Below are 14,973 nucleotides of genomic sequence, written 5' to 3'. Positions count from 1 at the left end.
CAAATGAAAATTCCATCCATCCATCCATCTTCTTCCGCTTTTGTCACGGTCCGCTGTGACGGACCGAGTGGAGAATGCGTGTAATGGACCCAGGTGCGTACACGAGTGAGCAGACGGGAGTGAGCTTTAAGAGAAGGCGAGCCTTTAATATGGCTGAAAACAAGGTGTACAAATACAGCAGGGATAACGTGGCTAAACAGAAACCTGAACTGGGAACAAACGATGGTGAGGCTATGGCTTGGAAGACAACAGACCAGGCATGGAAACACGGAGGGTGGGAACACGGACGACGCGACGCAGACTGTATGAAACACAGAGACTAAATACACATGAGGGATGATCAGGGGAAGTGACCACACATGGGAACGCAGCTGACACACATGAACTTAACGACAGGACAGGAGGAGTAAAACTGAATACACTGACAGTGAATGCAGGCCTTCAAAGTAAAACAGGAAACATGAGACATGACCCGGGGAGACATAGTACAGGGGGAGGTGACATAACTGACAGCATGAACTTGACAGTACAAGACACACAGACATAAACACACGAAGGGCAAGGGAGACGTAATGCAGGGGTGATATATACAAATGGCTGGACTACCTTAGAGAACCTAAAATAATAAACATCAAAATAGGCTAAGCATAACACACTGGGTCACACGACCCAGGACCATGACAGCTTTATCCGGGGCCGGGAATTGGCGGGTCATCCCCATCATCCCCAGACTCTGCTTCCTCCTCGGATGAGGTGGGATTGTCAGTGGGATTAAAGAGGTCCTCGAAGTATTCCTTCCACCGCAATTTTCTCAGTCAAAGTCAGCAGCTCTCAGCCAACTATACACAGTGCAGGTAGAGCACCGCTTTCCCCTCCTGAGACTCCTGACGGTTTGCCAGAATCTCTTCGAGGCAGTCTGAAAGTCTTTTTCCATGGCCTCTCTGAACTCCTCCCACACCTGAGTTTTTGCTTCAGCCACTGCCCGAGCCGCATTCTGCTAGGCCTGTCGGTACCTGTCAGCTGCCTCCAAAGTCCCACAGGCTAGCTAAGCCCAATAGGACTCCTTCTTCAGCCTGGTGGCTCCCTTCACCTCTGGTGTCCACCATTTGGTTCGGGTGTTACCACCACGACAGGCACCAACCACCTTCCAGCTGCAGCTCAATGCAGCAGCTTCGGCAATGGAGACGCTGAACATGGTTTGATTGATTGATTGAATCTTTATTTTGAACATTTTGAAAATGTACAAAAAAATAGAATTAAAAGAGACAAATGAACAAAGCAAAACAAAAGGAAAATGGAGCAACCACAACATGGTCCATTCAGACTCAATGTCCCCAGTCTCCCTCGGAATGCTATTGAAGCTCTGCCGGAGGTGTGTGTTGAAGACCTCGCGGACTGGGGCTTCTGCTAGACGTTCCCAGCAAATGAAAATTCAAAGATTTAAATAATCTGACACGAGGCGGAAAAACAATCCAGAAACAGCAGGAATCTGCAAACCTCTCAAATTTGAATTACCCGAGAAGCTTTGGTAGTATGTTAACTGGAACCATAGTCTGGAAAGAGAGATCCCGGTCTCCATAATAATTAGGTTATCGCAGAAGAAACCCTCAGATATGTCAGGAGAAGAGTGGTTTAACCTGCTTTCAGTTTAAGATCAATGAAATGTGTTCAAGTAAAGCAAACGGTGTACCTATTTTTGCTGCGCCTGTTCTGGATCTGTCCTGTGATGTTTGGAAAGCCTGATCTGGATTCATTATGATGAATATTGACTGTGTGCTGGGATAATGTGACTGTTCACATCAACAATAACAGAAAGGGCTTCATCAGGAAGGTAACATATCCACAAAGCCAAAGGTCGCCACTCCAACCCTTCATTTATAACGTTTAACGTGAACATCTGTCTATGATGTTTCAGGGACTCTTTGATCAAACATGTCCATGCTGATTGTCCTCAGCATTACTGTTTTACTGCTGCTTCATTTCTGGAAGTGAAACTTCAGATCTGAGTGGTTTTCTGATAAAGTTCACTTTAGCCTCTCATGTTTGACAGCTGGAGTGTTGTTTATGGTAAAGTGTCAGCAGTCTGTGGTCTCAGTGAGCACTGAGCTTGGTTTGCTGCTGTTCAAAATGAGAGCTGAATGATCAGAGACTCCCAGCAGTGATCCTGAGTCCTGACATGACAGAAAGGGGGGCAGGAACGGCAGTAAGGAGCTAGGAAGAAAGAAGAGCGGTGACAGAAGCACGCCACAGTGAAGATCACATCGTCATATCAGAGTGCTGTGATTGGAGGATCACAGTCTGAGCCTGAAACATAACAGGAATGAACTTCTGTGATCCAATCAGAGGAACAGATCAAACCACGATGGTGGCATCTTTGTCCCACACCGTTGACAGACTGAAGATAAGAGCGTCATAGATGAAGATGGTCTGCTGCAGAGTGAAGCGCTCTCATGTGATCATCAGCTGTGTGAACCAGGAAGCGACAGACGAGGGGCGGAGTCAGAGGGGCGTATGTTGGAGCATAAATATATCTGATAAGGAACAAAGATAAAGATCTGACATTTTCTCTGCTCTCAGCATCAAAGTGAATGCGGAGCTGTAATGTGAGAGACATTAAAACATATCAGAGGCATATTCATAAAAAATCCACATTCGTGATAATTCAATGAGCTACAATTCATTAATATTCCCAAATAAAACATGAAGGATATGCACAAATATGTACACACATGCACTTATTTACCAAGATTATTTTCAGAGTCAGAGTGTCATCTGGAATCTGGGATCAGACTATGTGCTGATGATCTCTGTGGTACAGATGGTCATATTTGCTCCATCCAACAAAGTAACAAAGTATCCGAGTAAACAAAGTATTCTTTATTTTTGCACCACTGAGAAATATAAATATTTCAAAATGATTTCACTAGGTATCTTCTACAGTATGAAGTTTTTTATTAGTGCGTTTGCTCACACCTGGGACTTTGCAAGAGTGCTGGACGCTTTCAGTACTCCAACATTTTTCATGCATCTGTCCCAAAGGATACATTTAATAATTGAAAATTTCAGGCTTTCATGGTTAATATTTCTGTCCTGGTTCACAGTCTGATGCTAACGGACCGATAGAGAATCATCAGAGACTTACCGCAGTGACACCGAGACCTGGTTTCCTGAAGACTGCTGAGGTCGACCGCAGTCTTTCGAGTCCTCCAAGTCCTCTGATCCACAGCTGCTTGTAATCTTGTTGTCTTAAACGGGGGGTGGCTGCCTCGTGTCTCCGTGTGCTTCGCTGAACTATGGAACTGCTGTGACATGAACTCTGACTGTGATGTCTGAGATAAACTCACATGAGCATTCCTCAGCATAGAGGCCAGCATGAAAAATGACTCACAGTCTGGTGGAGAAAAATCAGCAGAGTGAAGAAAACAAAGTGTCTAACAGGACCGAGACACCCTGTCAGCATGAGAGGAGGGAGTCAGTGGAATCACTGAAACATGTATGAGAAAATGAAACAGTCCTACCACACAGAGGTCTCCACAGGAGAAAGTCAACAATCAACATCAACCAGAGTTCGTTTATGTTGATTGTTGACTGTTGACTCTGAGTTTGTGGAAGCTGTTTACTGGAGCAGGGCTCTGAACTCCTCCTCTGTTCTCCTCATCTGACTCTCTGATTAAATCACTCTCCTTCAGGATGTGTCTGGACCTGAAACACGACTGTTCTCCGTCCCACAGATCCTGAGCTGACACAGTGAGGAGCCCTGAGAGGATGAATGTATCCCACTTGGGTGGCATCCACACCACCCACAGAGCTCCGTGAGTCCGATCCACTGAGATGCCTCTCTGACACAGTAATGGCGGTCTGCCTGTCTCACCTCTCAGTGTGCAGTCAGGGACACTCTGTGACTGGTGAGTTTTAACTGTAGTTCCTCTCAATGAAATGGTAAATGGACCGATTCTTATATAGAGCTTTTCTACTTTCACGGGCAGTGTTGGTCAAGTTACTTGAAAAAAGTAATCAGTAACTAATCACTGATTACTGCCCCAAAAGTAATCCCATTACTTTTCTGATTACTTGCTTTCAAAAGTACTTACCGTAAATGTCGGGCTATAAGCCGCTACTTTTTGCACAAGCTTTGAACCCTGCGGCTTTTAGTCAGGTGCGGCTTTTCTATGGATTGTCCGTGATTTTTGTCATATCGTAAAACGATTTGTTTTGTGTGTTCCGCTGTTGTACGGCACTACGTTGCCTGGCGGAAGGATCGGGGTTCAAGAGTGGTATGTTAGTCACATGTCCGTCCGCCAGGCAACGTAGTGCCGTACGAAGTAGCGCGAAAAACAAACTTCAAAGTAGCGCTACGCGTTCAGCGGGAGTCGTGGATGATGAGCGGCGATAAACTTGCAAGTTATGCCCAAAAAGCAAGTTATGCCCAACTCCACCGGTAGATTCTGACAGCGTGGAAAAGTGTGAAAACATCCACGATCACCAACGGATTTTGAAGGGCTGGACTGCTGCATGATGGAGAGGAGGACACCGCCACGGCCCTTCTGAGGGTGTTCGACTCTGACACTGACAATGAGGATTTCTTTGGTTTTGAAAGTGACAACGAAGGAGAGAAGAAGAGTGGATGACGAAGCCATCATGAGCCTGTTTGTATCCGACACTGGAGAAGAGGACTTTGGTGGTTTTAGTGCGTAGGAAGAAGAGAAAGATGGTGGTGAATGACTGACTTTTCTTCTTGTTAAAGCTGCGTCACTGCACCTGAGCCTAAAAGGTAGGCCGAATCTATTGTTCTGGTGTGCTGTAGGTTATTGTTATGTACTACATGTGCAAATATGTACCCATAACTTGTTTTTCAAAATATTAATAAAAGTGATGTCTCCAAACAGCCATCTCTTTCCTGACAATTCCCTTTGTGCATATTCTCTTACATATGATAAGTCAACATTGAAACACCTGCGGCTTTTGGTCAGGTGCGGCTAATGTATGTACAAAACAGGATTTTCCCCTGATTTTAGCTTGTGCGGCTAATATTTAGGTGCGCTTTGTAGTCCGGGAAATACGGTAGTTACTTTTTAAAAACGTAATTTACAACCTGAATAGGTAATAAAGCAGTGCAAACATACTGTTATAAATACTGTTATAAATTAAGCTTAAATAGACATGAAAATAAAAATGAGAATAAGAATTAAAAGTGCTAAGTAGATAGATAGATATATACATGATATATACACGAGTGCAAGTGGTGATCAGCAGCAGCAGTAGTACCTGTGGTGCTGTTAGCACTGTGTGAAGTACTGGTACTGAGTACTAGTAGTGGTATAATAAGTATTTGTTAGCATCTTGGTGGGTCAGAGGCAAACAGGTGAGGTCAGGTGAGTCTGTGGCAGCTCTGTGTGCACTTCTGTTCCACTTCCTGTCTCACACACACTCAGAGGACCAGGTGTGTGTGTGTGTGTGTGTGTGTGTGTGTGTGTGTGTGTGTGTGTGTGTGTGTGTGAAGCTTCATTTTCTCAGGACAAGGCAGGAAGTGCCCCAGGTGCAGCTGAATGAGCACTTCCTGTTGGGAGACGTCAATTTCCTGCAAAGGACGGCGTGCAGCTGGACGATAAAATCACAATAATAAACAAAAAACATCCGAGACAGCCTGAGGCGACCTCGCACAGCATCATCATCATCATCATGACTAAAATTATTATTGTTATTGTTGTTCTTATTAATCATAGTAGTAAAGTATTTTTATTATCATCTTATTTTAATTGTCATTTTATTTATTCTGTTTTCTGTGTTTGTTTTATTTATTTTTAAAGTTCCTGAATATTTATATTTATTTTGTGTTTTTCTCGTGGTTTTATTGACTTTTTGTCAGTTATTTTTTATTTATTTGTTTTACTTTACGTTATTTGATTCATTATACATTTATAAATAATTATTTTTCTATTATTTCTTTATTGTTATCTGTTTTATGTTTTTAAATGTTTTACTTCTTCTTCTTTCTGTAAATATTTGTATTTATTTTCATGATGACTGATGATTATTGATCATTGATTATTGGGGGCATGACCTTCCTGCTGCTGTCTATAGCTACAGTTAATTGGCTGTGTTTGGTCAAACTGCTGCTGCTGACATGAGCAGTGTGCTGCAGGTCAAAGGTCAGACAGGGCTCGCTAAGCTCCTGTGGTCAAACTGAGCCCTGGAATCTGGATACCTGAAGACCTCGGCCTGTTGCCACAGTGACCAGCAGGCCCGGGAGCCCCCCCTTCCTCCTCCTCGTCTGTGGGAATCCTCGGTGTTTGTTCCTCTGAGGGAGCGGAGGAAGACGAGGAGGAGGAAGCCCACTATTTTTATGAATAAAGTTTGTGAATTCAAATACTCAGCTGTGTTCATTGTTTGGCTTCCTGTTTGTAGAGTTTACACTCAAACCTGCCTCAGATGCCTTTAACACCACAGCACACCAGGGCCTGTGGTTTTATTTTAAAATCCTTCACTTTTAAAGCTGCAACAGTGTTAGCTCCTTCACAATAACAGCCTGAATGTCTGAAGCTCCGTTTTGGTGAAGTTCTTGGACTTTATTTGGATGTGTCTGAGTACAGCTCAGAGTCTATGAGTGATAGCCATCTTTAAAATACAGTCTGGACTTTACTTTGAAATTCTGACCCACATCACTCCACACTGTGGTTCACACAGAACCTGGTTTAATTTGATGTTTTTCAACTCAGTCCTGAAAAAGTTGTGAAACGTTTCAAACATGAATAACAGAGAACATTTTATTCACATTAGAACAAAGAAAACTGAGCTTGGTGGCTGAAAAATGTCTCAGAAAGTTGTAACCAGGCAACATAAACTTGTAAAAGTAGGTGGGACGAAGGAGAAACAGCTGTAGAAACATTTAGCAGCTGAAAAGGTTATTTGGTAGCAGGTCCATACTGTGATTGGGTATAAGAAGAGCATCTTAGATAGAACAGTTTCAGTTTCATCATCTGTAGAATGTCATTTCATCCACAGACAGAAAATCTGGAGGAATCTCTGTGTGCAGGGATCAGTGTTAGATGCTGCTGATGGTGCTGACAGCTGGCACATCTGGAAAGGCTAGTGCTGACAGGAGTGAACAGGTTTTAGAGAAACACCTGCTGCGTGCAGACGTGTTTATCAGGGAAGGCCTTCAGGTTTGAGCCAACACAGCAGAGGGGGGACTGCTGAGAGGTTCGAAGCCTCCGATTGCACTTCTTCCATTAAGAGTCTTGGTGTTATTTTTGACAATGCTTTTAAACTTGATAAACAAATCAGCTCTGTAGTTAAGGGATCTTTTTATCATTTGCGGATTTTAGCCAAAGTCAAGTCTTACCTTTGCAGGAACGATCTAGAAAGAGTGGTCCATGCTTTTATTACTTCACGGCTAGACTACTGCAATTCCCTCTATGCTGGCCTAGATCGTTCCTGTCTACATCGCCTTCAACTGGTGCAGAACGCTGCCGCTCGCCTGTTGACCGGTTCAAAAAAAAGAGACCACATCACTCCGGTTCTCTGCTCTCTCCACTGGCTCCCAGTTGCCTTTAGGATTGATTTTAAAATCTTATTGCTGGCTTTTAAGGTTTTAAATGGCACTGCACTTTCTTACCTGTCAGAACTCCTTAGTACTTATTGCCCCAGGAGATCTTTGAGGTCAGCCGACCTGATGCTTTTAGATGTTCCCAGGTATAAATTAAAGACAAAGGGAGAGAGGGCGTTTGCTGTGGCTGCACCCAGACTGTGGAACAGTTTACCTCCTCACGTCAGATTCTCCAAAAGCCTAGAAACTTTTAAAACTGCTCTTAAAACTCACCTCTTTTCATTGGCTTTTAGAAAGGTTTAATTTATTTGTTTTATATATTTTTATTTTATTTTTATCAGCGAGGTGTTATTACGAAATTGTGTTCTATTGTATTTTATCTGTATTTACTGTACAGCACTTTGGTCAGCCTTGGTTGTTTTTAAATGTGCTCTATAAATAAACTTGACTTGACTTGACTTGACTTGAAGCCCACAGGCCTCTGTGACTGATGGTCCAAGCTACAGACGCCATCAGAGCTTTATTAATGAGGTTCATTTAACATGTGAAAATAAAAGACGAATAAATATGCGGTAAATTATTGATGATACTGAAAGAATACAATCATATCTATTTTATTTTTTAATATTACCATGTAGTTCTTGGATAGTATTCAATTTTAAACATGTTTTATGAAATTTAACCTCACTTTTAATAAAAACAAGATTGTTATGCATTTATTTGTAATGAATTTATTTATTTTGTTATATTTTATTTGACCAGTTTTAATAGTGGATGTTTTATTTCTTCCTGATGCTTATTTCTGCAGCGGCTGTCACGTTTAGCCAGACTCGGTTTAAAAAATGTACTATTTAAGTTTAGTGGCGTTCCTTCTTCCTTTCCTCCGTTCCTCTTTGTTTTTGGCGCTTTCTCTCACGCCTCCGCAGTTTCATTGTTCCGCAGCTGAAGCTGTAATAAATCACGCAGAGTGGGGCTGCCTCTGTGGGCGTTTCTTCTTCTCTCATTTAAACCGCAGTGTGGGGGGACCCGGGGAGACCGCCTGCGACCCTCTGCCGGACTCTGTGCCCTCTGACCCGCCGTGGATCCGGACTGATCCGGACCGAGCCGCCCTTCTTGTGCTGTAAGTTGTGCAGCGTTCAGGCTGATGTCTGCTCCAGGGTCCGCTGGGAAAAGAGATGTTTTTACAGGTTAGGGATACAGGTAAAAGCTGTTTATAGCATCAGGTGTGACTCAGAGATGAACGGGCAATGAAGCAGAGCGGACTCTGCGCCGACAGGAAGCCTGTCATCAGTCTTCTTAAATATCTCTACTTTACTTTTCACCATCGAGCAAACAATTCTTAAATCAGGCGTTTTTTCAAATGGAGTTCGTTATTGCTCCAGTTTGTGCTCCACTAAAGCTGATCGGAAAAGCTTATTTCTGCAGCGGCTTAGCCAGACTCGGTTTAAAAAATGTCCTATTTAAGTTTAGTTGTGCGGGCACGTGCACGGTCTCATGCATGCGGACGGCTGAAAGTTCCCACGAGCCGCTGGAGTCGCGCCGTGCCTTCGGCACGCAGCTTGTCCGTTTGCGAACACTCGTGTTTGCATTAGGCAGTTTGTGTTTACCAGCAAACTTTACTTAGCGGACGTTTTAACGCATTTTTAACCCGCAGTACTCAGTCAGCTCAGCGCGCGTGCACACAGGTAGCTAACGTGTGCACGCGCCAACATGAGCTGTTTTTGTAGCGTGCACGTGCCTGCAGGTGAGATGATTTCAGCGCGCAGGCACGTGAACTGTCGTGGATCTTAGTGAGATCTGCGCCTGCAGTAGGAAGATCGTGCTTGCTTTGGCAAGCGCGTACGCTAAATTGGATACGATACAGAGAAGATTAGCATGGCCCCTGCGCAAGGATGACACGCAAATTCGAGTAGGAAGATCCGGGGATTAAAGGGTTAAAGAGTGGGTCCGTGCAAAGCTGTGTCCACGGCGCCTGAGCCGAGTTACAAAGGGGGCGGTGCGAGCGCTCAGGCCTCACACTTCATGCTGAAATGCCTCAAACTCCAAACGAACCGTAGGGGATTTTTGAACGGACTCTGGCTCTGAGGGCGCTGAGGCCAATTTATGGCCCTCTGACTGGTGGCTCACCCTGCGTTCAGGGACCTGGATTTCCTTTGAATGGAGCTCCGTGCTGACTGTATGTATGAGGACTCAGCACGAGCCCGGCAGGTAAACACAGGTGTGACCCACGTTGCTTTATTACACAGACACGCTGTCACTTATTACAGATGTAACAGTGTGTCTGTGGCTGGAGGTTCATCCAGATGTTTCAAACAGCTGCGCTGAGCCTTGTTGGCTTCCACTCTTTTAAAGCATCAAAGCTGGTGCTTACTGTATGCACACCTGTGTGTAAGTCACATGATAAAGAGCTCATATTTACTGTAATGCATTAAAGCCTACCGAGGCCCGCTGTCTGCATTATAATTATCAGCTGTGTGTGTGTGTGTGTGTGTGTGTGTGTGTGTGTGTGTGTGTGTGTGTGGGGACTGGTGCTGAGCTCAGCTCTTAGATGCTTTTTTTTTGGTAAAATCTGAGACTTTCTGTCTAAAAGACACCGATTAGAGTTTTATTGGCGAGCTAATTGACTCTTTGTCACAGCGCTGCGGTAAAATTTGATTTTGAAGGTCATGACCTTTCAGTCTAAAGCACCCTACAGAGTTTTTATGTGCAGCAGCAATAAAACACTCCTCCTCCTTTTCATCCTCCGTCTGCTGTCTGAGGGCTCAGTTTTCTTCTTCTTCTCTGGTTTTAATGTTCTCAAAACAAACGTGGACTCATAAAGATCAGTTTTAATCTTAAAATATGCTCTGAATCCACAGGAAGAATTATTCATAGTAATGTTGATCTGATTAAAATGAACTAAAATGAGAAAGTAAAGCTTTCGATGTTATGATGTAGGAGTTTTAGAGGCAGAAGAATGAGACGTTTAAGACCATTTATTCATAATGACTTTTTAACTAATAAAATATGACAGGTTTTTGATTTTCACTAACATTTTGTCAGGAATAAGCTGATATCTTATAGGTTTTATTCCCTCCCAAACATCCAAAAGTCAAAGAACCCTTAAATCTGAGAATTTTTTAATGGAGTTTGGTGAGAGTTTCACTCGCAGCAGAAGAACAGATTATTGATGCAAATAATCAGCATGTGTCTTGTTTCCAATATTAGTCTTTTATTATTTCCTGTGTTAAATCTGTGTTCACTGCCAAATCAAACTTATCGATCTTCAGTTAGTGATTTTGCACCTGATGAATTTCCCGAGGGTTAAAACAGGAAGACGTGGTTATCTTTTTTCTGCTCAAGCGGGAGCAGGAAAAAGAATGCAGCAGTAAAACCTTCAGACCTCTCAGCTCATTCACATGTTATTGATCACACACTGACGTTATTGTTGGTTCAGTCACTTCAATTTGTTAATGAAGTCTGGATGTTTGACCTGCTCTGACTTCCGTCTGTCTGTCCAGCTGCTGGTGTTCTCGTTGTGTGGTCGAGTTGACGGAGAGCCACAGTTTGTGAGCAGGAGTCCTGAACCTGCTTGTAATCAATACGCCTGATACGACCTCCCGTTCAGCTTTGTCCGCTTTAATCTTTATTTGGGAGCGCAAAGAAAATTCTTAAATTAAAGAATGTTTGAATGGAGTTTGGTGGGAAACACTGCTCTTATAAACAAGCCTGAGGTCCGTGGGCTGAATGGACATCAAGATTTTAATTTGAAATTTGAATACTTTCAGAAAACTTTACTTTCACATAGTCAAATACACAGTTTTTACATTTTATGAATTATGTTGTTTGGGGGTTTATTTATTCATTATGACATTTTCATATTATTTATTATTATTTTTATTATGTGAAATTTATTCAGTGCATTAATTTAAATGTATTTTTATCAAAAATACATCTTTGTTTTTTATTTAATATTTCTGACTTTCCCTGTTTTCCAGGTGTAACCTCGTCGCCATGAGTCTGAGTGCTAACGACCTCTCTGAGCTCATTGAGCTGTGGGAGGAGCTGAACCTGACCTCCGCTGACCATAACCTGTCCCACGTGGAGGCGCTGAGGTGTTCGGGCACCGTCAACCAAACCGCCTTCCTTCACACCCTCTCCGTCCTCTACATCTTCATCTTCCTGGTGGGCCTCGCCGCCAATGCCCTGGTGGTCTGGGTCAACCTGCGATCCGACATGAACCGCTATGAGACACACCTGTACATCTTGAACCTGGCCATAGCTGACCTGTGCGTCGTGGCCACGCTGCCGATCTGGGTGACCTCATTGCTGAAGGGCGGTCAGTGGCCGTTTGGAGAATCCGTCTGTAAACTTACTCACCTGGTCTTCAGTGTTAACCTCTTCAGCAGCATCTTCTTCCTTGCCTGCATGAGTGTCGACCGCTACTTGTCCGTCACGCTGTTTGGCGACACCCCCGACAGCCGCAGGAAGAAGGTGGTGCGCCGGCTGATCTGTGTTCTGGTTTGGATGATGGCGCTGGTGGCCTCCATCCCAGACACCTACTTCCTGCAGGCGGTGAAGTCAGCGCACTATGATGGCGCCATCTGCCGTCCAGTGTACCCGCCCAGCAACCCGAAGGAGTGGATGGTGGGCATCCAGCTGAGCTTCTTTGCGCTCGGCTTCGCCATCCCCTTCCCTGTCATCACCATCTTCTACCTACTCCTTGCAACGGCCATCCCTCCCACCTCAGACCAGGAGCGGCGCGTCAGCCGGCGGATCATCCTCACGTACATTGTAGTCTTCCTGGTGTGCTGGCTGCCATTCCACACTGTCCTCCTGCTGGACACCCTGTCCCTGCTGAATCTCCTGCCCTTCAGCTGCCGGCTGGAGAACTTCCTGGACGTGTCGCTGCACCTAACACAGTGCTTCTCGCTGGTCCATTGCTGTGTCAACCCCATCCTGTACAACTCCCTGAACAGGAACTACCGCTATGACCTCATGAAGGCCTTCATCTTCAAGTACTCCACCAAGACCGGGCTCACCAGGCTCATCGATGCCTCGCATGTCTCAGAAACCGAGTATTCAGCAATGACCACGGACAGCCCGATGTGAACTTCAGAGCCCTCCAGGACTCATTCAAAGACTTGTAAATAACTTCCACCTACCCCTGTTGGTGGCACACCTAACTTCATCCAGAGGAACTACTACAGCAACGACGAGTATGCCTTCAGACCTGCACCAGGTTAGGGTGTACGTGCTTTAGCAGTTTTAATGGACTGGGCTGGCTCAACTCGTTCAGGACCTGCAGTCGGTTCCTCCATCTGCTAGTGCTAGCTGCAGTCTTTTCCAGCTTGAGCCAGGTGAACCGCACCAGCTGTGATTCCTGGATGGGTTATTGACCTAATGGCCAATGTCTCTTGGGAATGCTTTTTGCGTCATTAGAAGCTTTTTAGGACTCGGGAATGCATCCTAACACCTATCTGACACGTCGTATGTTATTGGATCGACTGGTGACAGAAAGACGTTCTGGCCATCAGGTAATCATTTGTATCTATAAAAAAAGACTTTTCTTCATGCTCTGCTGTTTCTAAGTAATCAAAACAAAGACAGCACTAAGGTTTGTGGACAGCATGACTAAACGTGTCAGCGCTGCTCCGATCAGCTGCTTTAACTCACTGAGGTTTCACCTGTTTCTGACACACTCTGTGTATTAAATACTCCAACATAATGCACTGAATGTGAAAGCCATGACCTCCTAGATGTATTATAACTCTCTTACATAGAAAATGAATGAAGGCTCAAACATCAGCAGGTCAGTGTCAGGAACAGCTACTCGCTGAGCCTGGCTCAGATCCTTCACCACCTAACCGAAGTTCACAGGTCAGAGGAACACTGGATTATGTAGAGTGAGCATCCACAAACCTTCAGTCATGTAGTTGTTTGTCCTGACAGTCAGAGCTGAGGGCTGAAACTCGCCTGAGAGATGACCTGAAGAACCTGAAACTCACAGGATCACCTGAAGGCAGTAAAAAAAAAGTTGTTTTTTTCCACTTTATATGAATTGGAGGTGGAAACATGATGGAGAAAAACATTTTTCACCTTCAGAGACGACCCTGAAATCTGTGGACGCGTTTCTGTCCAACAAGCTGGAAACTATTAACAGGAAATTCTGGGTTCAAACTGGCGAATGACGCACAAACATCACATTAACAACAAAATATTAGGAAGAACTTTCTGTCTCTGGCAGAAATTCTTGTTTTCTGTAATGTTTTTGCCAAATATCCACATGCTCTTTCCAGGAAACTTTATTTTGAAACTCAGAAAGAAACAAAGGTTGTTTTTTTTTTTTGTTCATTATCAGCATATTTAATCTGTCTGCTGTCAGGTTACCAGACTGTGACGATGTGCTTCATTTCTGTATTACAGCTCCTGCACTAGAACCAAACTGTGTAAAAAAGCTCCTGTTTCCTGTATGATCTCCTGCTCGTTCCTGCTTGTTTCTGCTTCAGGTTCACTCTGTAATAAAGATGGAGATGAAGATGAGTGTGTGTGTGGTTCATGTTTGTGTGTTTGTTGTTGTGGTCATCATGTTTTCACGTCTCCATGTTGCCAGGATTTTCTACGTTTAAGGTTTTGCTCTTTGTATTTTGTGGTCAGCATTCAGTTTTCCCAGTTTAGTTCTGTTAGCTTTCCTCCAGTGTCCGTGTGCCTTTTGTTTTGTAATGTTTTTTATCCGCCTATTAAACAGCTCACTTTTTGTTAACATTCAAGTTTTGTTACACTTTCCTTGATGTCTGCATTTTGGGTCCTCTTCACAAATTCATACAGTGCTGCATACTGTGACAGTCCGAGGGAGACTTGGCGGGTAAATTCTCAGTCTTATTCACTTCATGAACATGAACAGTCTCTTCATAGCTCATGCTGCTGTAAGCTGTGGTGGCGACGTGGACGTCGCCTCCTCCTGGAAGCCGTGGTCGTGGAGCCTGGCGCTGCTATGGCTGGAAGCAGCCACCGGTTGCGGTGAGGAAAATGCAGCACTTGTCTGCTGCGGGATGGACATGGAGACAGGCGGGAGACTGAACAACTTTTACTCCCGTAGCTGGCGAAGGGAAAGCAGCATCACAGAGGGGCTGGAATGATTCAACCTGCATGGTGTGGGGGCTGCTGCTTTGGCGGTGAATGTGAAACTCCTATTGTAGCCAAAACAAAGTTCTTGTGATGCTCCAACTAAACGCTCCACAAAAAGCGGAGTGGCTGTAGCTCAGGTGGTAGAGCACCACCTGAGCTACAGCCACTAACTGGAAGGTTGGCAGTTCGATCCCAGGCTCCACCAGTTTGCATGCCAAATATCCTTGGGCAAGACACTCTCCAATGACAGTAAGCACTAAACAGTTTAGAAAAATGTGCTTGTGTGAGTGGGTGAATGTGTTAGTTGTATAAAATGCTTT

At 44.3% G+C, this 14,973-nt stretch overlaps 1 protein-coding gene and 1 non-coding gene across 4 annotated transcripts; both read left to right on the top strand.

Moving 5' to 3' along the window:
- The first annotated feature begins 8,351 nt into the window (after positions 1 to 8,351).
- On the top strand, positions 8,352 to 14,068 carry LOC147313768 (atypical chemokine receptor 3-like). 3 transcript variants are annotated; one of them, XM_086263564.1, is made up of 2 exons: positions 8,352 to 8,666; positions 11,524 to 14,068. In XM_086263564.1, exons 1-2 carry the CDS (start codon positions 8,389 to 8,391, stop codon positions 12,635 to 12,637), a joined length of 1,392 nt encoding a protein of 463 aa, XP_086119690.1. In that variant the 5' UTR covers positions 8,352 to 8,388; the 3' UTR covers positions 12,638 to 14,068. The 3 variants fall into 3 exon arrangements, with proteins under 3 accessions (XP_086119690.1, XP_086119692.1, XP_086119691.1); XM_086263566.1 differs by lacking the exon at positions 8,352 to 8,666 and adding an exon at positions 8,693 to 8,746; XM_086263565.1 differs by lacking the exon at positions 8,352 to 8,666 and adding an exon at positions 9,389 to 9,754.
- On the top strand, positions 9,366 to 9,473 carry LOC147313769 (U6 spliceosomal RNA). Its single transcript, XR_015125232.1, has one exon. It is a non-coding gene; the product is annotated as a U6 spliceosomal RNA (small nuclear RNA).
- Positions 14,069 to 14,973: the final 905 nt, after the last annotated feature.

Source organism: Aulonocara sp. 'chitande type north' Nkhata Bay, linkage group LG15 (genome assembly GCF_057382095.1).
Source record: "Aulonocara sp. 'chitande type north' Nkhata Bay isolate Kocher_YH1m ecotype deep benthic linkage group LG15, A_spYH_male_GT1.1, whole genome shotgun sequence".
Taxonomy (NCBI): Eukaryota; Metazoa; Chordata; class Actinopteri; order Cichliformes; family Cichlidae; genus Aulonocara; species Aulonocara sp. 'chitande type north' Nkhata Bay.
This window is presented reverse-complemented; position numbering and strand designations above follow the sequence as displayed.